The sequence below is a fragment of the Aethalodelphis obliquidens genome, unplaced genomic scaffold (genome assembly GCF_003676395.1).
Source record: "Aethalodelphis obliquidens isolate GAN/ISIS:26980383/991018 unplaced genomic scaffold, ASM367639v1 scaffold72, whole genome shotgun sequence".
Taxonomy (NCBI): Eukaryota; Metazoa; Chordata; class Mammalia; order Artiodactyla; family Delphinidae; genus Aethalodelphis; species Aethalodelphis obliquidens.
Window position 1 is genome coordinate 60,285 of NW_020838016.1, and position 24,974 is coordinate 85,258.

General features: G+C 41.2%; 1 protein-coding gene across 5 annotated transcripts in view; it reads left to right on the forward strand.

Moving 5' to 3' along the window:
* The window catches only part of ACP3 (acid phosphatase 3), a 39,907-nt gene extending 14,933 nt beyond the window's left edge, over nucleotides 1–24,974 (forward strand). For 2 of the 5 annotated variants that reach the window (XM_027091559.1, XM_027091564.1), the window contains 9 exons: nucleotides 4,139–4,234; nucleotides 4,554–4,640; nucleotides 5,082–5,234; nucleotides 9,522–9,620; nucleotides 12,239–12,331; nucleotides 13,655–13,787; nucleotides 18,503–18,585; nucleotides 20,537–20,640; nucleotides 24,398–24,974. In XM_027091559.1, coding sequence (XP_026947360.1) covers nucleotides 4,139–4,234; nucleotides 4,554–4,640; nucleotides 5,082–5,234; nucleotides 9,522–9,620; nucleotides 12,239–12,331; nucleotides 13,655–13,787; nucleotides 18,503–18,585; nucleotides 20,537–20,640; nucleotides 24,398–24,587 — 1,038 coding nt within the window. In that variant the 3' untranslated portion in view covers nucleotides 24,588–24,974. The remainder of the gene's footprint in view (nucleotides 1–4,138; nucleotides 4,235–4,553; nucleotides 4,641–5,081; nucleotides 5,235–9,521; nucleotides 9,621–12,238; nucleotides 12,332–13,654; nucleotides 13,788–18,502; nucleotides 18,586–20,536; nucleotides 20,641–24,397) is intronic. The other 3 variants (XM_027091561.1, XM_027091562.1, XM_027091563.1) reach the window with 3 other exon arrangements.

The following is a 24,974-nucleotide window of genomic DNA, read 5'->3' on the forward strand; positions in this document are numbered from 1 at the left end:
TTTAGGCAGCCTCTCTGGTAATGGGTAGGGTTGTGTTCCTGTCTTGCTAGTTGTTTGGCATAGGGTGTCCGGCACTGTAGCTTGCTGGTCGTTGAGTGAAGCTGGGTGTTGTTGTTGAGATGGAGATCTCTGTGAGATTTTCACCATTTGATATTATATGGAGCTGGGAGGTTTCTTGTCGACTAGTGTCCTGCTGTTGGCTCTCCCACCTCAGAGGCACAGCACTCACTCCTGGCTGTAGCACCAAGAGCCTTTCATCCACATGGTTCAGAATAAAAGGGAGAAAATGTAGAAAGAAAGAAAGAGGATAAAATAAAATAAGGTAAGATAAAATAAAGTTATTAAAATATATTTATTAAGAAAAATAATTTTTTTAAAGTAAAAAAACAAACAAACAAAATGGAGGGATAGAACCCTAGAACAAAAGGTGAAAGCAAAGCTATACAGACAAAATCTCACACAGAAGCATATACATACTCACAAAAAGGGGAAAAAATAATAAATGTTGCTCTCAAAGTCCACCTCCTCAATTTGGGGTGATTCGTTGTCTATTCAGGTATTCCACAGATGCAGGGTACATCAAGTTGATTGTGGAGCTTTAATCTGCTGCTCCTGAGGCTGCTGGGAGAGATTTCCCTTTCTCTGTTCGCACAGCTCCCGGGGTTCAGCTTTGGATTTGGTCCCGCCTCTGCATGTAGGTCGCCGGAGGGCGTCTGTTCTTCGCTCAGACAGGATGGGGTTAAAGGAGCCGCTGATTCGGGGGCTCTGGCTCACTCAGGCCTGGGGGAGGGAGGGGTGCGGATGCGGGGCGAGCCTCCGGCGGCAGAGGCCTGAGGGACGTTGCACCAGCTTGAGGCGCGCAGTGCGTTCTCCCGGGGAGGTTGTCCCTGGATCCTGGGACCCTGGCGTGGCGGGCTGCACAGGGTCCCTGGAAGGGAGGTGTGGAGAGTGACCTGTGCTCGCACACAGGCTTCTTGGTGGCGGCAGCAGCAGCCTTAGCGTCTCATGCACGTCTCTGTGGTCCGCACTGTTAGCCGCGGCTCGCAACCGTCTCTGGAGCTCCTTTAAGCAGCGCTCTTAATCCCCTCTCCTCACGCACCAGGAAACAAAGAGGGAAGAAAAAGTCTCTTGCCTCTTCGGTAGGTCCAGACTTTTCCCCGGACTCCCTCCCAGCTAGCCGTGGTGCACTAACCCCTTCAGGCTGCGTTCACGCTGCCAGTCCTCTCCTTGCACTCCGACTGAAGCCCAAGCCTCAGCTCCCAGCCCCGCCTGCCCCGGCTGGTGAGCAGACAAGCCTCTCGGGCTGGTGAGTGCCAGTCGGCACTGATCCTCTGTGCGGGAATCTCTCTACTTTGCCCTCCGCACCCCTGTTGCTGTGCTCTACTCCGCAGCTCTGAAACTCCCCCCCTCCGCCACCCGCAGTCTCCGCCCGTGAAGGGCCTTCGCAGTGTGTAAACCTTTCCTCCTTCACAGCTCCCTCCCACTTGTGCAAGTCCCATCCCTATTCTTTTGTCTCTGTTTATTCTTTTTTCTTTGGCCCTACCCAGGTATGTGGGGAGTTTCTTGCCTTTTGGAAGGTCTGAGGTCTTCTGCCAGCTTTCAGTAGGTGTTCTGTAGGAGTTGTTCCATGTGTAGATGTATTTCTGATGTATATTGGTAGGCAATGGAGACTGAAGATGATTGAGCAAGCTGTCATATGGTTTTAGCTGTAATTTGGGGAGTAGTCATCTTTCCAAATTGTGTAAAGGAAACTGCTAGTGTTGGAGGGTCTCCTGCAGAGGTGGGGGGGGGGCAGCTGAGGCTCACCGTGAGGACAAGCCAAAAGCTTTCTCTGCATCTATTGAGATGATCATATGGTTTTTCTCCTTCAGTTTGTCAATATGGTCTATCATGTTGATTGATTTGCATATATTGAAGAATCCTTGCATTCCTGGGGTAAACTCAAATTGATTAAAGACCTAAATGTAAGGCCAGACATGCTAAAACTCTTAAGAGGAAAACATAGGCAGAACACCCTATGACATAAATCACAGCAAGATCCTTTTTGACCCACATCCTAGAGAAATGGAAAGAAAAACAAAAATAAACATATGGGACCTAATGAAACTTAAAAGCTTTTGCACAACAAAGGAAACCATAAACAAGATGAAAAGACAAGCCTCAGAATGGGAGAAAATATTTGCAAATGAAGCAACTCACAAAGGATTAATTTCCAAAATTTACAAGCAGCTCATGCAGCTCAATATGAAAAGAACAAACAACCCAATCCAAAAATGGGCAGAAGACCTAAACAGATACTCCTCCAAAGAAGATACACAAATTGCCAAAAAATCATGAAAGGATGCTCAACATCACTAGTCATTAGAGCAATGCAAATCAAAACTACAATGAGGTATCACCTCACACCAGTCTGAAATGGCCATCATCAAAACATCTACCAACAGGTCTTCCCTGGTGGCGCAGTGGTTGAGAGTCCGCCTGCCGATGCAGGGGACACGGGTTTGTGCCCCGGTCCGGGAAGATCTCACATGCCGTGGAGTGGTTGGACCCGTGAGCCATGGCCGCTGAGCCTGAGCGTCCAGAGCCTGTGCTCTGCAACGGGAGAGGCCACAACAACGACAGGCCCGCATACCGCAAAAAAAAAAAAAAAACTACCAACAATAAATGCTGGAGAGGGTGTGGAGAAAAGGGAACCCTCTTTCACTGTTGGTAGGAATGTAAATTGATACAGCTACTGTGGAGAACAGTATGGAGGCTCCTTAAAAAACTACAAATAGAATTACCATGTGACCCGGCAATCCTACTACTGGGCATATACCCTGAGAAAACCATAATTCAAAAAGAGTCGTGTACCACAATGTTCATTGCAGCTCTACTTACAATAGCCAGGACATGGAAGCTACCTAAGTATGCATCAACAGATGAATGGATAAAGAAGATGTGGCACATATATACAATGGAATATTACTCAGCCATAAAAAGAAACGAAACTGAGTGAGGTGTCATACAGAGTGAAGTAAGTCAGAAAGAGAAAAACAAATACCGTATGCTAACACATATATATAGAATCTAAAGAAAAAAAGGTTCTGAAGAACCTATGGGCAGGACAGGAATAAAGATGCAGATGTAGAGAATGGACTTGAGGACATGGGGAGGGGGAAGGGTAAGCTGGCACCAAGTGCGAGAGTGGCATGGACATATATACATTACCAAATGTAAAACCGAAAGCTAGTGGGAAGCAGCCGCATAGCACAGGGAGATCAGCTAGGTTCTTTGTGACCACCGAGAGGGGTGGGATAGGGAGGGTGGGAGGGAAATGCAAGAGTGAGGAGATATGGGGATATATGTATATGTATAGCTGATTCACTTTGTTATAAAGCAGAAACTAACACAGCATTGTAAAACAATTATACTCTAATAAAGGTGTTAAAAAAAAGCATGATGACATGCATACAAATTCAGTAGGATCTTAAATTGTTGAAAATTAGATTTTTTAATCTTCCACTGGCAAGTCCTTTATCTCTAACCTCCTAAAAACTAATAAATCATTGGCTCAAGATGGTCACAAATTGTATGTAGCATTTTAAAGCCACTATTATGATATGTCAAAATGTTAACACTATTATTACTGTAATCATAATTCAGGAAGGAATACTTCTCATCAGAGTTTTTCGACAATAAAGTGATCTTGCTAAGCTTTGTGTTCCTTCTTGTCCTGTCTGATGTGTAAACCGGTCTCCATGTGTGGGTCGCCTGACTCCTAATGGCTCATCATCTTGTTATTCACATTACCTGAAACAATAACAGTTCACTAACAGTTTTCCTGTGTTTCATGTAATGTGAATAACAAGATGATGAGCCTTTAGAACGTGTTACTGAACTTAGAACAGCAGTTCTTAACCTGAGATTTCCTTGGGGAGGTCTTTAAAATCCTAATGCCCTGATGCATCCCAAACTAATTAAACTAGAATCACAAGGGGTGGGATCCAGTCCTCAGAATTTTTTTTAAACTCTCCAGGTGATTCCAATGAATAGCCAAGGTGGAGAACCAGAGGTTTAGAAGAAAAATCTATCATTATGAGCAGAGGCAAAACACCTAAGTTAAGTTTGTAACATTACTACCTCAATCTATTTTCAGGTTTTTAGGCATGGAGACCGAAGTCCCATCGAAACCTTTCCTAACGACCCCATTAAGGAATCCTCATGGCCACAAGGATTTGGCCAACTCACTCAGGTTGGTTGGATTTCACCAAGTTACTGATGAGTCTCATGGGAAACTCTGTGGGACTGTTACATTATTGAAACCATATAACTACTTTACTCATATCTGGGAAAGTGTTTTGCACAGTTACCTGGGATCTAAAAAGTGTAAAATGTGTTTTGATTGTGGAAAGAGAAGCACTAATGCTTAGCCTCAACAATTTCTGATCATGATCAAGTCACCCCTAGTGACTAGTAACTGTAGGAAAATTGTATAGAATTGCCTGTTTTGATCGACACATAGCTTCACAGAACTTACTTTCACTAATTTTTGCTTTTATTTGTTCCCATAGCTGGGCATGGAGCAGCATTATGAACTTGGACAATATATAAGGAAACGATATGAAAAATTCTTGAACAAGTCCTATAAACATGAACAGGTAAGTTGGGAAGCTAATAGTGGGAACCTTGCCCCTTGAAATAGTTTAGCATAATGTATTTGTAAAAATTCCCTGTTTCTCAAGGAACTTATAAAAGTCAGATGTCTTGTTTACAAATGTACTCCTTAAAAAAAATGTATGAATATAAGTAAGTTCAACATGGACACCTACAGTAAATACTTAGGCTTGGCAAGTAGCCACCACTTGATTGGTCTCTTTTGTCAATTCAGCTGTTGGCGTACCAAGTTGCTTTATGCCATGGCAAGCTCATAATATTATCTCTTCCATAATAGGTATTATGATCATGATGCTACCACAGTGTCTGCTAATATTTTGGTGTAGGTGTTCTGCCCTTTCTGAAATACACTATTAGCTCCACAGGAAAAAAAAAAAACCCGCAGTTCCTCTCTATTGGATTCTCCTTTGATTATCCCACTCTAGGTTTTTGTTCGAAGCACGGATATTGACCGGGCTTTGATGAGTGCTCTGACAAACCTTGCAGCCCTATTTCCCCCAGAAGGTATCAGCGTCTGGAATCCCAGCCTACCCTGGCAGCCCATCCCAGTGCACACAGTCCCGGTTTCTGAAGATCGGGTCAGTATTATGGAAAACGGGGATTTCATTGGTTCTGGAAGAAGGAAGGCAGGCTGCTCAGGACTTGTGGAGTTGGGAGTCTGGACACTTCATGGGCTGTGCAGTCTTAATTCTTTTCTAAATAAAGGTGCAAAGGACATAGAAAGTCCTAACAGAAGGGAGTAGGAACAGAATTTCTCTTTAGAGCTTTATTATCCACTTTGTTTTGCTAGTCTTTCAACTTTTGGCAATCCCCATTCCTAGGCAGGGTAAAAAAGAAAGATCTGATTATGTAATTAGTGCCCAACACGCTATATGTGTCATCATATTTACCTTTCATAACAATCTTGAATGGACAATATTATTGTCCTTCTTTTCCAGCCAGGGAAAAAAGTGCTCGAGAAGTCAAACAAAATAGATCCAAAGTCACACAGCTGATAAACATCACTACTGAGACTAGAACCAGGCTGATCTCATTCCAGAGCAGTTTCCTTTAGTGTAAACTAGTGGTTCTCAAAGTTAGCTGCCTGTTAGAATCACCTGGAAATTTTTTAAAATCCTGATGCCCCGGGCACATGCCATAATAAATCAGAATCTCTGAAGGTGGGACCCAGGCATCAATATTTTTAAAAAATCTCCCTAGATGATTCTAGTGGACAGCCAAGTCTGAGAACAAGTACCATAAACCAAGTTGCCTAAATGAGGTTGTTTGAGAGAAACTCTCAAATTTATTTACACTAGGTGGGACTGACCAAGAACTCTTTTATCTTTTCAGAGGTATTGCTATTTTTTAAAATAGTAATAAATAAGTCTAACTAATCTTCCAGATGTGGAATTTAGGACTGTGTGAAGGAAATAGTTTGGGACAAGGAACCCTTCCTAATTCCCCTGCAGTCACATTATAACATGACCATCTCCTCTCTTTATGACTGAGGCTTGGCATGACTACCAGACCTAGAATGTTGCTCAGAGAGCTCTGGGGTGGGTTACCAAGAAATTTGACAATTGCCAAAACTGGTGACTTAAGAATTTTTCCCACTTGCTTTGTAGAAAGAGCTTAACCTGGTCAACCTCACTCTAGGTAAATCTACTCCAGTCAAATTTTCTGCTGTTTCCTGAAAAGATAGGATGATTTATTTATGCCTCTTTCCATCAAAGAATCAGAAGGAATCATTATGATTATCAGTGTTCTTAGGAGCTTGTGAATATTTTCTTCCAAAAAGAAAAAATTTCACTTTGACCACAGCCTTTTCTACAAAGACTGGAAGGAAGCACCAAATTTAGCCAATATAGACCAGGGTAGCTGTTTAACCTTTAATCTTGAAAGATAATGATTAAATTACATAGTAAAGAGAATGCAGGTGCTATTAGAAGAGGAAGAAAAACAGGGAGAGTGAGGAAGAGGGAGAAAGAAACAAGTAAGATTGTCTACCTGTGGCTTCCTGCTACCTACTAAGATGAAAACAATTCTCTCTAACATCAACTAGAAAATTTAACAAAATCAATCAATCAACCAAAGTTATTCCTAGAACTTTGCTAACTGCTATACAGAAATAGAAGAGAAATATGAGGCCAGTTTTCTTCCCTAATTTATAATCCATTTGATGAAAAAATATTCACACTTGTGAAGTGTGTAGAATACAATGCAAGTGGAGGGCAACGATTTCAAGAACAAGCTGCACATGCTGGAGGAATTCAGAGAATAAGACATACTCGGAGCTACCACAGGGCAGTCATTCAAGTCTTCATGGACAGAGTGAGAACTTGAACCAGATCTTGGAGGAGGGTAGGAAAGGAGAGCAGCGCAGCCCAAAAGCTTAGCTTTGAGTCAAGGTAGAGTGCTTGTCCGTCTATGTTCAGAGTTCATATTTAGAAAGAATGAAAATAAGACTGAATAAGTGGTCGGGCACAGGTTAGAGAATCCAAATTTAATAGCCAGAAGGAATCTTGAGACAAAGGCAGCGTGATGTAGATGGAGGGCTGAATTTAGAGCTGGGAAAACCTGAGTCTGAGAGCCACCTACCACTTCAGATACTTGACCTTGAGTAACTTCCCTGCACCTCAGTTTCCTTTTCTGTAAAATGGGAACAACAGTACCCACCTAAATTCTTCACAGGGATTTGTGAAAACCACCTCAGTTAAGAAAAGGAAATGACTTTGTAACCTGCAAAATTCTGGACAGACGGTTAGGTGATTATTACATTTTCAGCCTGATTCTTTCAATATGTGAGATGAGAAAACGAAAGTCTAGAAAGGTTAAGTAATTCATTAAAACCTAGACCTTTAAATTAATAGTTCTGTGGTTTTCCCCTCAACAGTGTCATTTCTCCTGTGGAAAATTGTGAAAGCCAGGGTGGGAAATTTAGATGTAAAGCAGGGGACATAGAAAAACTGTGTACCTCCCTCAGTACTGTGCACACACACAATGAGCAGTGCTTTGGGGCATTTGTCTGACAGTGGCTTGGAGGGAAAATACTGAGCTCTCTGAAAACAACTGTTGAAGTCATGCAGGAGTGAGGACGTGAAGGCCTGAAATTAGATGGTAAAGACATCAGGGGAAGGAAGGCGAGGTAAGACAAGGCGACACAGAAGAAGGTGACAAGGAAGCAACTTACAAAAATAAAATGGTTTTTGAGTAGGTACTAATATGCCAGACCCTGTTCTAGGCTTTGACAGCTCAGCAGTGAACAAGATAGACAAGACTCTGGATATCCTCGAGTTTATATTTTATAGGAATGATAGGATGATAAAGAAGAAAATAAATACAATAATTTCAAATGGCAGTGAGTTCCTTGAAGGCAATAAAACAAGGTAATGTGATAGTGGCTGGGCAGGATGTCTAGAAGAGCTGGAGTGGGGGGAGTGTCTCAGGCAGGGAACACAGAGACCCCCAGCCTGTGTGTTCAGGGGACAGCAAGAAGGCCCCCAGTGTTGCTGGAGAGGAGTGAGTGAGGGGGCAGCAGTGGGAAGGCAGGACAAAAAGGTCACTAGGGCATGAGTTTGGATTTTATTCCTAGTAAAATGGAAAGCCAGTGAAAGTTATAAACTACAGAATGGCATGATCTGATTGATGGTTTTAAAATACTGATACTAGCATTTACAAAAATAAAATACAAAGGATTAGTGTAGTTGCTGTGTGGAGGATGAATTGTGATGCAAATTGATCACATAGGAAGCTCTTACAGTAGTTGAAACACAGATTATGGTGGTCTGGACTGGGAGGGGACAATGAAAGTAAAGAAAAGGGGTCTATTTTGGATATACAGTTGTCTCTTGATCAACGAGGGTTTCAACTACACGGGTCCACTTATATGTGAATTTTTTCAATAAATTCGTAGTACAGTACTACATGATCCCCAGTTGGTCGACTCCTCCAGATGCAGAACAGTGGATACAGACTGTGAAGCTACACTCAGATTTTCAACTGTGTGTGGGTTAACCGCCATAACCTCTGCATTGTTCAAGGTCAACTGTGTTTTGAAAGTAGACAGGCAAAAGTGATTAGTCTATGAAGCAGGATGATAAATTTCGTCATTGGCAAAAGTAGAGAGATTACAAAAAGGAAATTGTTAAAAATGAAGAAGTGGAGTTCAGGTTTGTACATGTCACATTTGAGGATGAAGAGAACATCCAACTGGTGATATCCACCAAAGGCTGAAAATACAAGACTAGCTCAGATGGAAAGTAAGAGCAACAAAATGAACTTGGGAGTCACCAGCCTATAGATTATAATTAAAACTACAAAAGGTTGTCAAATTTAAACTCATTTTTGGATGATTATTTTGTCCTCATAATAGGTTTTCAAATATATTTTTCTATGTGTTTATCATGTTCCCTTATTTTAACAGTCTGCAACTTTGCAAGAACGTATTTCAGTGAATCGATCTCTTAAGATTCTTTCTGGAACCTCTAATTCACTTCTCTGTACTTGTGTTTGTGTTTGTGTGTGTGTATGTGTGTGCACGCATGCACATAGATGTACATCTAGTGCTAGAAATGAAAGAGGTCTGGAAGGAAGCAAGATAATTGTTATCATTTCACAGGAAAAACCGGGAAGTGTGAATATTTACCAATAGCACAGTTCTATTTAGGCAAGTTCATGAAATGAAAAAGATAGATTTTGAGTTCTGGGTATATATCCTACTATTTAAGAGCAGATGATCATTGATCTCTTTTTCCTCAATTTTAGAATTCCATTCAGCTCAAAACACATTTGAATCTTTTACTCAGGTCACTTTATACCTAATGGCTGCAGCTTCTTTAGTTCTTTTGACTAATACAAAATTTACGATTTCTCTTTTTCCTCAGTTGCTATACCTGCCTTTCAGGAACTGCTCTCGTTTTCAAGAACTTGAGAGGAAGACTTTGAAATCAGAGGAATTCCAAAAGAGGCTGCATCCTTATAAGGTTAAAAAATGTGTTATTTAGTGGTATGCAGAAATAGTGGAAATTCTGGGACAATTTGAATATTATCAAATTACCCTTCAATCAGGTTATACCAATTTCTACTCCCATCAGAAATACATAAGAGTGCCTGTTTCTCCACAGCCTTCCGAACAGTGTGTAGACAACTATGAGGATATTTGCCAATCTGTAAGTGAAAGATGGTATCACTAGAAGCATTCCCTCCAAAATCAGGAATGAGACAAGAAAGATCAGTATCATTACTATTATAGAACACTGTGCTGTAGTACTTTTCTCTTACGATGAGTGAGCTTTGGGTATCTTCGTCTAGTTAAAAGCCATTTGTATTTCCTATTCTGTTCATATCCCTTCACCATTTTTCTTTTGGGTTATTGGTTTTCTTCTTTTTATAAAGTTTTAGGAGCTTTCTCTCTCTTAACTTTTTTTTTTCCTGGGATACAAATGGCCCTCTTTTTATTGTTTGCCTATTGATTTGTTTACAGCGTTTTTGCCACATGGTTGTAAGTGTGCTGATATAGCCATCTATGGTTTGTATATTTGTAGTCATATTTAGAAAAGCCTTAGCCACTCCTTGGTTATAAAGGAAGTCTGCAATGCTTTCTTATAATTCTACTATAGCTTCATTTTTACATTTACATATTGGACCCATTTACAGTTTATACTGGTGTTACGTGTGAGGTATGTATCCTGCTGAAGTTTTTTCCAGAATATTACCTAATTGCTCTATCACTGTTTATTGAGTAGTTCATCTTTTCCCCACTAATTTGAGCTGTTACATATTAAAATTCCCATATGTATAAGGTCTATTTCTAGAATTTTTTTCTTTTTAATTATTCTTTCATTTTATTAGCCAAAACCACAGTTATAATTATTACAAATTTTATATGCTTTAATATTTAAAGCATATTATATAGTCTCTCCCTCATTCTCTACTTTTTCTGAGTTTTCATGGGTATGTTTTCATTTAACTTTTCAGTGTTTCTGTTGGGGTTATATTAAATATATAAATTAACTTAGGGAGAATTTGCAACTTTGTTGCAAATTTGTTGAGTCTTCCTTTCCAAGAACATGATACATTTTCCTATTTGTTCTTATCGTCAAGATTGTTTTAAGGTTTTCTTCATATAGGTCTTTATATTTTTTGTTAAGTTTGTTCCAGGCTTATAAGATCTGCAAAAAAATCATGGCTTACGTCTACTTTTCCAATATTTATACCTCTGATTTATTTTGCCTATTTGTACTGGCCAGTACTTACAGTCCATTATTACATAATAGTATTGGTAGTGGGTATCCTTGTCTTACTCCTGATTTTAGAAGTATTTCCCTATTAAGCATTCTGGCTTTTGGACCAAATAGACATACTTTTATCAAGTTAAGGAATTAGCTATCTTTCCTATTTTCTTAAGTGTTTTTGTCAATATTGGTGTTTAATTTTTTTAAAGGTCTTTTCAACATTTTTAGTAAAATCAAGTTATTTTTCTCTTGGATCAATTAATAAGATTATATTTATAGATTTACTATTATTGAACTATCTTTACATGTCTAGATTCAAGCCCCCCTTGTTTTAGTATGATATTGAATTATCTGTTAATATTTTACCTAGACTTTGTACACTGATATTCAAAGTAACTTTGGACAATAGTTTTCTTTTCTGGTCAGTCTTTGTCAGTATCAATGCTTATACAAATTTTTTGGAAGTTTTCTTTCTTTTATTATGCTCCAGGTCAGTTAAAATAGCACAAAGCTTGGTAGAATTTCCCAATAAAATTACCTGGCCATGGAGCTTTTGTTTTGTTTTGTTCTGTTTTGTTGGGGGAGGTTGTGGGCTCTTTAATAATTATTTCTGTTTATTTTATGGAAATCCATTTGGGTTAATATTAGCAAATTATATTTTCCTAGAAAATTTATTCATCAGACAAACAGTATCTTCCAAAGGCTTCCCAGAAATTGCTACCAATTCATCATGCAGACAGCTGACCAATGGGTCTCATTACCATGACAATCCAAAAATAATACAGAACCTAGAGAAATGTTTGCATCCCATCCAAATCCCACATTTATAGCCAGATACCAGACCCAGTTTCTGTTGTGTCTTCCTGGGGTGCTTTGGTCTGAGACATGCTTTCCCTTCTCACCTTCCACTCATTTACATGTGAGTTATACTTCACCTACTTCCAAGATGAATTTGATGCAGTGCACTTCAGTCTGATTCCAGGACAAACCAGGAACATGTGGCAGTAAGCCAGCAGGTGCCCACATTTTTAATGTAATAATAAGAAATGATCAATTAGCATTTGTAAAAATCTTTGGTGCACTTAGCCAGTATTACTGGTGCACTTTCATGTGAAGAACAGCAGTTCTCAATGGGGGCAAGTTTGCCTCACAGGGACCCTTTGTCAATGTCTGGAGACATTTTGGGTTGTTGCAACTGAGGGACTAGGGATGATGTGGCATCTAGTGGGTAGAGGCCAGGGATGCTGCTGAGCATCCTACAGTGCACAGGGCAGCCCCACAGCAAAGAATTATCCAGCCCAAATATCAATAATGCCCAAGTCGAGAAACCCTGGTGTAAAAATTTTTTCCCTCTGTGTGTGTTTCAGGATTTTATAGAAATCTTGCCAAAATTTACAGGATACCATGGCCAGGACCTTTTTGGAATTTGGAGTAAAGTCTACGACCCTTTATTTTGTGAGGTAAAAGAAAAAATATCAAAGATTAACTTACCATCTGATTTTATGATTTATGCCTATTTTGAAACAGATGAATACATTTTCTTTTGCTTTTATACAGATGTATTATTTAGACTTCCTTTGACATTGAAACATAAGTCAAGACTTCTTTATATTAACTTGAAAATTCTGACTTCTTCTCTCTCTTATTTACGTATACACCCTTTAGAAAATTATAAGCGGTGACTTCCCTGGTGGTCCAGTGGTTAAGACTTTGCCTTCCAATGCAGGAAGTGTGGGTTTTATCCCTGGTTGGAGAAGTAAGATCCCACATGACTCATGGCCAAAAAACCAAAACATAAAACAGAAGTAATATTGTAAGAAATTCAATAAAGACTTTAAAACTGGTTCACATCAAAAAAAAATCTTAAAAAAAAAAGAAAATTTAGGCAAAATTGCTTTTTCTGTGCCTTACCACTTAACTTATTTTTCAGTCACTCAGGAACGCTGGGCTCCACTTCATTAAATAGACTTTAATGAAAATAGCAATAGTGTTGTACAGAAAGAAGAAGAAAAAAAAATTACCTGATTTCTGTATGTAGAAATAAGCAAGCTAACTTTAAGCCAGGCTATTAAAATTGCTTTATCAGGAAAGAATTTCTCTTTTGCTATACAATGCATGTGAAATAAGCTTTTTAGTTAGATAAATTACTATTTTTTCAGGGCTTCATGATGTTTTTCTCAATCACCATTCTCCACCTGCTGGCCAAAAGGAAAACTCTATAATCCTGTTTTCCCAGCCAGTTCACTGAATCTTGGGGCAAAATTCTGACCAGCCACAAGACTCCTATACACCTCTGATTTTGAGGTCATTGTGAGTGTCTGGGGACGAGAATTACTTTCATAGTTCCATCTTGATAGCAAATGACACAGTTTGCACCCCTCTATGTTAGAGTTCATTGACCCAAGCACACGCGACATTCCCAATATTTTCACTTTATCATCAGCATCTGTTTCAAGGAAGATTTGTTAGTCTTATAAAAGAGTCTTCAATAAAAACAATAACCCACTTTCTGGTTCAAGTCTTGGGTTTTTTTTTCCCTTACTACATTTTGATCTGAGCTATTCCAAGTTGTGGCCACATTACTTTTTTTTTTTTTTTTTACTTCTCTCTCACTTAATTCTTCTGTAGGCTACTTCACTTTGGTCTCCTCTTTCATGAAATCTCCCTCTCTCCCAAGAAAGGCTGGACTCAGTAATTTTTGTGGGGGAAGGGGGATTAAAAAGTCAATACAGAGGACAGTCAGAAATAAAAATATACATTTTCTTCCTTTGTCTTTGCTACAGGGTGTTCACAATTTCACTTTACCCTCCTGGGCCACAGAGGACACCATGACTAAGTTGAAAGAAATATCAGAATTGTCCCTCCTGTCCCTCTATGGAATTCACAGGCAGAAAGAGAAATCTAGACTGCAGGGGGGTAAGTATTTTAAAAATGAGAGAAGCATTGTGGTTAAGTGATCTGGGTCTGAGTCCTGGTCCCACCGTTAATAAGTTATGTGACCTTGAATTAGACAGGTAATCACCCCTGTACCAGTTTCCATTCTGCAAATTGGGGATAATAATAATACCCACTTCTTTAGTAGTAAGGATTAAAATGAATGTATGTATTCCAAAGGCTTACCACAAATAGCACCTGATACATAATACACTATCAAACATTATGTGTTTTTATGATCATTAATATTACCCACTCTGAGCCTTAGTTTTCCCGTCTGGAAAACAGAAGCTTTGGGCTAAAGCTAAATGATACTTTTCATCCTTTCCAGATCAAAGAATCATGGATTTTATATCTGAGACACATAAAAATCAATTGTGTCTGGTGGCCTATAGGGTGAATTTTTCAAGTGGGAGGTGTAGCAAAAGTGGCCTGTTTTCCTAAAACCCTTGGCGGTAGCCACTGTTAAAGTCAATACAGTTTACTTTGCAGGCTAATTATGCCCTGTAGATTAATACCTATTGCAACTGACAAGCTTATGACACAGCTTAAATTTTTCCATTGGTGTTGAAAGATGTTTGCTTCTCAGTGATGCCTCTTCTCAGCTGGATTTGGCCCTCTGTAGAACAGGACATCTAATCATAATGAAGGAGCCCAGCCCTTGTAATCAGGATAGATGTGTCGAAGAAAGAAGCCAAGATCAGGCAGGATGGGGATAAATGCTGAGGCTCTGAGGGCAGCTGAGTGGCAGGCCAAGACCCCTGAGGATATGACAGGTCTGAACCTGTGTTGTTAATGTAGACATTAAAACTAAAGATGGAGAGAAAGACGTCTATTATGCCAGGCTGTCATAACAATGAAGAAAATTTAAGTCACAGGAGATGTTCTGAGTCATATACTCTAGAGACTTTGAAGAAAACAATACAATCACATCAGGACTCCAACAATTGCCAGACACCATTCACCATGAGGTTGGACAAGTTCAGCAGACCCCCAGGAGAATACAGAGACAAAGCATCCTGGGGGTTGGAGCAGACTGGGAGGATGTTCACTCAGGGCTGCAGAGCTAGAGAAAGAATTCAAGTCACCAGCCAGGAGAGGAGTCAATTATAGCTACAACAGCTCATATAAAGAGTGAAGTAAGCTGTAACTAGAACAGCTAATGAGGTATGAAGTCAGTATGGTTGGGAGTAATTTCATATGAGGTGAACAAAGTACCTTGGGACAAATAATTTAGGGCAGTGGTCATGAATGATGTAATAGTGTTGCAGACCTGCTGTTACAGAGCCCTGGTTGCACAGTGCAGAGAGAGACTTGATGAGAATGTACAAGTCCTCACTCTGTGCTGAGGACATGAACCACAAGACCCAGACCCTGGGGATGGGAGAGCATCCAGAGATGAGTCATAGATGGAATCTGGTGTCTTAGGAAAAATTAGCAGGCAGGACACAGACTGTGTGTAGGAACAGAGCCCAAGACCCAACTCAATCCTACGTACCAAACAACAAAGGATGCAGAGGGTGAAAGTTGGGCCTCATTGGCCACATAAGCACCAGATCTCATTCCTGAACCAGCAGGAACCAGCAGTATGGTGGCCAAATGCATCAGATGGTAGAGACAAGATTCTTCATTTCCCCAACCTAGTCATGATGGGCTCAGGAATTCACCCCCTCACTACTAAAGATGCAGTCCATGGACCAGCAACGTCAGCATCGCCAAGCCCCTAGAAAGAAATGCAGAATCCTAGGCCCCACCCCAGACTAGCTGAATCTGAATCTGCATTTTAATGAAATCCCTAGATACCTCACATGTACAATAAAGTTTCAGAAGCACTTCTCTAGATGTAGGAGATGGTGAAGAAAAGGGCAGGGAAAGCCAGGTAGGGGTTGACTAGAATCTGTTAATAAATGCAGGGACCTGTATCCGAATATAAGATGGGGGTTTTCCCAGCAGCTTGCTTCATATTTCCTTTACTTTTTTCCCTTGGCTACTAGAGATTGCATTTTGAGGAAGTCACTTCCCCTCTCTGGGTCTCAGTTTCCCCATCTGATGAGTTCACTAAACTAGATTTGTCTATCAGAGTCCTTCCCTAAGGTGGTCTCTGGGTCTTGGACTCTATAAGGACTGGCACTCATATGCATACACCTGTCCTATTTTCTAGGGGAAGCCCAGTGCTATTGATAAGCCAGGAAATTGTTTCCTTAGTGATTCCTGCCAAGACACAAGCTCAGCATATTGTTCAGATCTGGCAAGGCAAGAGAGATTTGTCAACTACACGCTTGTTATGAAGCACCTGAACCCAACCCTGCAGAGAAAGCATGTACAGTCTGGGAGACAGAGTCACAAGGGAACATCAGGACTTTGACTGGCATCTTCTTACCTTTGCCAAAACTTCTGTTCCATCACTTGGTTTCAAGGGTGACACTGTTCAGTAATATCCTGCTCCCATTGCCTTCCCCCACAACACACCCCCATACACACAAGAAAATCTCTAGGCTAATTCCTAAGGCTAATTTAGGAATATATGGCTGGTCCTGTTTGTGTTAATGCAAATTGCTTCTTGCTATAGATCAGATGTCGGCAGGCAACAGCCTGCAGGCCAAATCCAGGCTGCTGCCTATTTTTTGTAAATAAAATGCTGTTGAAGCTCAGCCACACTCATGCATTTAGGTAGTATCTTTGGCTGCTTTTGTGCTTCCACTTGAGAATGAATGGTTGTGACAGAACACCTGGCCCACGGAGCCTAAAGCATATACTACTGGCCCTTTATAGAACAAGTTTGCCAACTCCTGATATAGCCCAATAGTGACAGAAGTGAAGTTTATGTCTTCAAATCAATAATATTCTGTCTAATGTATGCAGATTTAATAAATGATGCACCAGGGAACTTAGAAGCTAGCTACAGTGAGGCCTAATAATTAAGACCAAGGTTTTGAAGCTGGACATGCTGAGTTCAGTGAAACTCAGCCCCTCTACTTACAAGCTGTATGATCTTGGACAAGTTGCTGAACCTCTCTGAGCCTCAGCTTCCCCTCCTATAAAACATGACTAGTGGGCTTCCCTGGTGAAGCAGTGGTTGAGAGTCCGCCTGCCGATGCAGGGGACACAGGTTCGTGCCCCGGTCCAGGAAGAGCCCACATGCCACGGAGGAGCTGGGCCCGTGAGCCATGGCCGCTGAGCCTGCGTGTCTGGAGCCTGTGCTCCGCAATGGGAGAGGCCACAACAGTGGCCCACATACCGCAAAAAAAAAAAAAAACCAAACAAACAAACAAACAAGAAAACACCATGACTATTGGCATGCCAGAGCCTGTGGATTATTATGATAGTTACCCCTATTTTCTCCTGGGACAAGTTGCACAAGCACCCCAGAACCAAGAGCTGATCTATTCCGTCATCAACACTGAAAGCTGCTGCAAAGGCACCTGCTGACAAGGGACAAGTTGCTGATTGAAGGTGGCTGTCATGACTCCCAGAAACTCGGCCACAGAGTTTAGTTCCATCGTGGCCCGAAGATCAAGCCTAAGCTCTGAAGGGCTCCCAGAAGGCAACCTTCCCTGAAGCAGAAAGGTGCAGACCTGTGGGAAGTGCAGCCTATAGTTCCCTCTATTCCTAGTCAAGGAAGCCCTAGCACCCACGGAAAGAGCAGATCACCTCCCTCTTTTATTGTGCTTATTGGTACACAGACCAATAGACAGTCTCTTCTCACTGTTTTATGAGCTTTTTGAGGACAGGGACCATGTCTGATTCACCCATCGTAGCTGCTCAGTGCGTGATTTGCTGAGTGGACCACAGAGTCTGGGATCACAATCTTTTGTTAACATCAATGCCCTGCTCATTACAAAAGAAAACTGGTCATCCTTAAGTGAGGACACCCATGCACTGTAGAGAGATGACCAACAGAGACACAAGGAGTCCTCGGTGGATGGTGTGGAAGCCCCTGGGGCAGCACGTCCTCAGGACAGCACCTGCACCGCGAGGTATCCTCAGCCCCAGTGTCTGCTGATGGGATGGAGACTCTGTGCTGTGTCTGTGTGCCTTTTACCACCTCAGGAGCAACAAATGCAAAGGGCAAAAGCTTTCCTCTATTGATGACAGATGGAGACCTCAGATGAAAACTAAAAGTGCTGGCTGCCCCCCTAATAGTGACACCCAGAGTAACCTGGAGCAATGGTCCACAGAAGATAGTCTGCACCCTTGCAGACATCCAGAGAGCTGCTTTCTCCCCTGGCCTCTCACAGGTGTGGCTGCCAGAGGGATAAAGACAGAGAGGTGCATGCCACCCTGTGATTTCAGACCTGCCCTGGACAAGAGCAATGGCTAACAACTATCTGTAAAAACCTGTCTGAAATTCCAAGTTCATCAACCTCCTAACTTGAGTTTTAACAAAATCTGGTATACTAAAGTCCTAACATGCCAATCCAGCTCTCCTTCCCCAGCTGAGTGAGTCACTTAATGGCTCTGAGCCTCAGCTTCCTCACTTATAAATGGGGATAGAAGTCAGGATTCAGTGAAATAATGTATACAAATCACACTATTAGCACACAGCAGATGCTCCACCAAAATGAGTTCTTGCCCTCTCTTCTTAAGTCTTAAGAATCCTGGCAGAGAGAATCTCTGTATGAATGAGCAAAAAGCTTATGAACTAAAATATAAGCCCATATTTGGTTCAGCTCAATTGTTGATCTATCTTCTTTAAGGTGTCCTGGTCAAAGAAATCCTCTATCACATGAAGAGTGCAACTCAGCCATTGAACCACAGAAAACTCATTATATATTCTGCAGTAAGTATTTTGTTCCCATTCAGCATCTGTTTATTCAAGTGTGTGAGTTCTTTCAGGAGGGGCCTTCATCTTCTTCATCATCATTTCCCTGTTCAAATTCTTTAAAATTAAATACATAATTCTGGCTCTCAAGGAATTTACAGTTCAATACTGACAAGAAGAAAAGTAAGCACATAAATACCATGCAAAGCAGAATCGCAGTGTCATACAAGCCAGTGCTTTGGTGCCTCAGAGAAGGGAAACATCACTTCTGTTCCAAACTAAAACCAGAACAGAAACAGAGAGGGAAAGTGATAGGAGAATTACAAGGAAAGCTGAGTGTAAAGACTTGGTGATGAATTGGAATGTGGGCGGAGGGCAATGATCTGGAAGCTAAGCCACAGATGAAGGTAAATGTTTCAAGTCTCAATGACTGGAAGGAGGGTGGAACCATTAATAGAGGTGGTCATGGGTCAGATGAATATACCATTAGGCAGTTGGGTTTGAAATGCCAGCTGCATCCAAGAGGAAACTTCAGATAGTAAAGGGGATATAAGAAGGAAAGGGAAGGAAATCTACAACTTGAAGTCAGAGCTACAGTTGGGTGTAGAAAGGAAAGAGAGAGAGATCTTGGAGAAGGCATCCATCTCGGAGCAGGAGCCAGGGAAAGAGGCATTGTTGGGGGAGAAGTCTAGAGATGTACTATGCACTGAAATGGGTGTCCCTTGAGTCTGGGATGAGCAGGGAAACAGGACAGGGAGGGATAAGTCGGTCTCCCATCCACTTCTGCAGGACAGAGGATTTCTTAGATGTGGTCTGGCTGGAGAAAGCCATGGTTTCATTCTGCAAGAAGATGGAAGAGATTATTAAAGATACAGGCAGTCTATCATCTGGGGTTCTAAATGGTATAGACTAGAGAACGAGCTCATGGAGGGAACAGAATGCAGTGCTTCTTTGATAAAGGCAGGCCTGAAGTTAATTGATTCTTTCAGGGTTTCTAGTTTCTAATCTGGTTTCCAGTTCTAACTTGTGTGACTTTTGGCAAGTCATAAATCTGTCACTCCTTTTTTTTTCTTTTTCTCTAGTAAATCAGTTCTAACCCCTTTGAGTATGTATATGCTGCCATAGAGTTTAGGCAACCAAATGTTATGCCCATTTTGTAGATATGAAAATTGAGGATTTCTTAAGATTAGATAACTAATAGGTGGCAAAACTGGGGCTGAAAACCAGTCTCATGCCTTCCAGCTATTCTGAGATAAACCTTTAACAATTCTTTTTAAGCTACACACTCTACTTCCTTACATTTTATTCTGTCTAAACATTTGTAACTTCATATATTCTTCCCCAACTTTAAAATCACAGATGATGCTAATCTGTAAAAAAATATATAATCTAGCATTAATATATGCCAAATTATTTTAAAATTTAATGAAAATCAATGAAACAGGCTAAAAGAGAGAGATGTTCTACTGGGGAAGGCATAGGACAAAATCAGAAGGCTTGGCTCGGATTTTACTTTCTTTCACTTTGGAGATATATGACATAAAGCCAGTTACTAAATTTCTTTTTTTTTTCTTTTCTTTTTTTTTTTTTTTGGACATGCCATGAGGTTTGTGGGATCTTAGTTCCCCTATCAGGGATTGAACCCGGGCCCTCAGCAGTGAAAGTGCACAGTCCCAACCACTGGAAAGCCAGGGAATTCCACCCAAGTAACTTAATTCCTTTGGGTTTCAGTTTCTTCATCTTTTGAAAGGAAATAATTATATGTATGTAAATCTCACTGCCTAGCACCCAGTAGATGCACAATCAAAATTTGTCCTTTACCTCTCTACTTCTTAAGTCATTGGAGGTATGGACAATTTAATTGAATCAGAAACCATCATGGTGCTCTACAAATGCTTGATACACGTCTGTTGACTGTAAATTTGAACCAGAGATAAAGATCAAAAATGTTTGTTTCAAATCTCTGTAGCATGACACTACTGTGAGTGCCCTACAGATGGCGCTAGATGTTTACAACGGAATCCTTCCTCCCCATGCGTCCTGCCACTTGACGGAATTGTACTTTGAGAAGGGGTAAGTGTCTAAGAGGTGTGTCTAAGTGTCTAAGAGAGTGTCTAAGAAGTGTCTAAGTGTCTAAAATTAATATCACTGGATCCTAGGTTTTGTTATCATTATTGTTGTTACTGACTTAAGAGTTGTTTTGTCTGTCTGTCTGGTTGGTTTGGTTTTATATTCAGAGGGAAGAATGGTGGTGAGTAACACTATCTTTGCTTAGTCATGACCTCCGTTTTCTTTGTTTTCATGACGACCTTTATTGGGAAATAATGTACAGACACAGTAGACGAAAAATTTGAAAGAACCACCCTAAGTGACAGAAATTACATTTTTAAAAAAAGATTAAGGTATTCTAAGAAGGATGAGGACATTACACTGTTCTCTTGGAAAACACAGGCTGGTAAAAGATGCCAAGAGAAAAATTAAGTTTGTTGATGGTTATTAATAATGTTCTTTCAATTAAAGATGTCAAACATATCCATGCAACTTCTGGCAATACATATCCGTCAGGTAGGATTCTTAAAGTACAACCTCTGCTCAGTGTTCACCACTTTGCAATCTGGTGTGGCCCTCCCCAGCTGACCAAGGCTTGGCTCAAGCCCACTAGAAAGGCCACGTTTAGAGAGACCAAGTGTCCTAGTTTACCCAGAACTGGAGAGGTTCCCAGAACATGTAAGTTTCATTGTTAAAACCAGGAAAGCCCTGGGCAAACCAGGAAGAGTTGGTCACTATAGCCAAGGTCATACCAAAAATTTGTACCTGCTGTGACACCGGCATTCTCGTTGGGAGGAAGAGACCTCTTGAATATTATTGGTGGAATAAGAACAAGGCAGGGGCTAAGTTAGGGCAGGGACCCCAAATTTTTGTTTCAGGATTAGCTGGGGAGGTGCATTTTGCTCTCCCCTTACGGCATTCACCATAGCCGCAGTCAGGACGATCTTGACTACAATTACACAGGGCCCTGTGCTCAGAAGAGCCCGTGCTTGGTTTAATGACCCAGTGTCGCCATTCTGAAATTCTTAATAATTTTTAAACAAGGCACCCTGCATTTCTTTTTGCAAATTGTAGTCCTGGCTATAGGTTTCTGGCCACCTGAATTTGTAGAGTAGGAAAATAGCAACACAGAGACCTATTCTCTACCAAGATCTTCACTGCTTACAAAGAAAGTGAGTTCTGCACAGTTAGGGAAAGGTAAGTTCATCCTTTGTTGAACCTCTAACTGGGTGCCAAGCACAATGAAATAGAACTGAAATGTGGTCTTAGCAAGTTTTGCTCTCAAATATCTAGAGTCAGAATGGAGAGACAAATCCCATAACATGGAGAAAATCCAAACAAAGCTGAAAATGGGAATGAGAAGACTGTGGACAAGTGCTCTGTCAATACTGGCTTCAGGCACAGAGTTAATAAATCCAGTGAAAATTCCAGAATCAGCTCTAGGAGTAGGCTCTGTCTCTTCGGGATAAGACAAAAGAAACTACCCACTTTCCTCGAGCCTCCCTCCTCTCTGATTTCTGTACCCAGTAGTCCTGAGCCTGCTTTTATTTAGGTCACTGAAGCATTTTGTCCCACTGAATCATTCTCTCACCACCTTGAATAAATCCATATTATGAATTAAGTGTGGGGTATTTTTCAACTAAGAGACACTGAACAACAGAAAAAAAAGTAACCAACTGTCACTCACAGGCAGAAGTCAAGTTTGTTGTTATATTAAGATTTTTTTTAACACTCCAGAGGAGTATCAAAAGTTAAACTTGCTTGCTTATAGATTAGGAACAAGGAGAACCCAAGTTAACAAATATAGGCATATGTATATACCAGCAAATTAGGGGATCCTCTGTGTAAGGTGATTCCACTTTATCCCTATGAGAAAATAAAGAGAGAAAAAGAGAATTTTTAGATTTTTATCCACCTTAAACATACAAACTTTTAAGTTTGTAGATAAGATAGCTAAATAGGGCTTCCCTGGTGGCGCAGTGGTTGAGAGTCCGCCTGCTGATGCAGGGGACGCGGGTTCGTGCCCCGGTTCGGGAAGATCCCACATGCCGCGGAGCGGCTGGGCCCGTGAGCCGTGGCCGTTGAGCCTGCGCGTCCAGAGCCTGTGCTCCGCAACGGGAGAGGCCACAACAGTGAGAGGCCCGCGTAACACACACACACACACACACACAAGATAGCTAAATATATTCTAAAACTATTCCATTTTTGGTTACGTACATAAACTTAAAATCATATACTATATAAAATAATTCACTAAGTTAAATAGTGCTTCTTCTCACTTTCATATTTTATGAAACACTTTTATTCAAACTCTTTGTATGCACCTTTACTTGTGTCTTTACCACCGGAGCCAATTTTGAGTCCCCTAAAAATATTTTCCAAATATATTAATTAATAAGGGTAATTTTGGCTGCTGTACAGATGAACCTCAAATCTCAGAAGCTTAACTCAATGGAGATTTCATTCTCATTCATCTAACAGTCCAATGCAGATGTTCCTGGCCAATAGGAAGTGACTCATCCATGGTGTGATTCACACATGGTGATTTGGGGACCCAGGATTCCATCTTTTGGACCTACAGTCTTCAAGAGTGCTGTGCTCACCTGCAGAGAGCTTGTAGGAAAGAATGAGAGGGTGGAGAAGACAATCTGCTTAGCAAGCACCTCAGCCCCGAAGGGGCATATGTCACTTCTACTTACATTCTACAATACTAGCTAAAATTAGTCACCTGGTGCCTCCTGACTGCAAGGGAGTCTGGGAAGCATACTCACTTCTCAGCTGTAACTTTATTCTATGTAAAGAGAATCATGAATTTTGATTGACTGTTAGTCATCTTTGACATATTATCATGATATAAAGGATACTGTCATTGAAAAAGTTATTCCAAGATATAAGTGCTCATTCATATAATATTAGGGAAGTTTTTAGAAACATATAAATGAATATTTGTGGTTACTACTGTTTATATGGTTTCTTAAAGTGATTTATTTGAAAGGCTTGTTTATAACAACATCCAAAAGTTGCAGTTGTGAGGTTACTATACTTGAATTTCTCTCCTGTCTCTTTGGCAAATGACTTCCATAGGCAGCTTGTACTAGCTTTACAAGGTTGGTTTGGGCCAGTGGTCCTTCCCTAAACAGTGTATTTTTTTTTTAAATAAAGTGGTGAGAGAGCCCTCCTCAACACAAGCAAATGTAAGGACTTGAATACACACCCACCCCCTCCTTCTGAGGTATCATTTTTATAAGTCTTGCTGTATATTCAAGCACATATGTTATATATTATTCAGTTCCATGTTTCTGGCCTGGTTAAGGAGAGGGAAGATACATTCATTCAGGGGGAAGACTGAAAGAAATATTGAGAGAGGAAAAAGAAAAGGAAAGAGCAAATGTGAAGCATGAAAGAGAGAGAATAGGAGAAAGAAAACCCAACAACCCACCTGCGCCCCACTTCTTACTTGAAGGTTCACCAAATCACCCCCAACTCCCCCAACCATTGCCCCTCAGCTCCTGCTCTGACTAAGCATCCCGGTCCCTGCCTCGCATGCCCCTGGTCATCTAACAAACCAGCCCTCCCATTTCCACCCTCCCAATCTGGCCCACCTGCCCCAGTCGCCCTCTTCCCACAGCTAAATTGGCTAATATCTACTCTTTCCCATAAATTCTTCCACTAGTCCTTCAGCTGACATGGTACAGGCTAAGTAGAAAGAAATTCAATGGAAGTTCAACAACACAGAACTAACAGAGGTCTTTCCTCCTGTTCCTCTACCTTCCTTCACCAGGGAGTACTTCATAGAGATGTACTATCGGAATGAGACGCAGCATGAACCACATCCCCTCACGCTGCCTGGCTGCACCCCCAGCTGCCCTCTGACAAAGTTTGCTGAGCTGGTTGCCCCTGTGATCTCCCAAGACTGGTCCACAGAGTGTGCCATGAGCAACCATGAAGGTACTGAGGACGCTATGGATTAGGGTGCACACAGAGCTCTGCAGAGAGGGCAGAATACCCTTTCTCCAGATGGTTGGTGCTTTGAGAATATAAACTGGCTTCAACCCCATCTTTGGGGGAAATAGGTTTGGGGTGATAATTGTATGTTTCAGAGACCTCAACTTCAGGCAACTCCTACCTCTTTACCTGGCCCTGCTCCTACTTGCCGTAAACCTTGTCAACCTACATAAACCCAGGAGGCAGTAATGAAGCAGAAAACATTTACTTGGGATCAAAGAATTGCAATTCGGGGAACACATATCAAACTGGAACAAAATTAGAAATGTAAGAATGGGGGCTTCCCTGGTGGTGCAGTGGTTGGGAGTCCACCTGCCAATGCAGGGGACATGGGTTCAGGCCCTGGCCCAGGA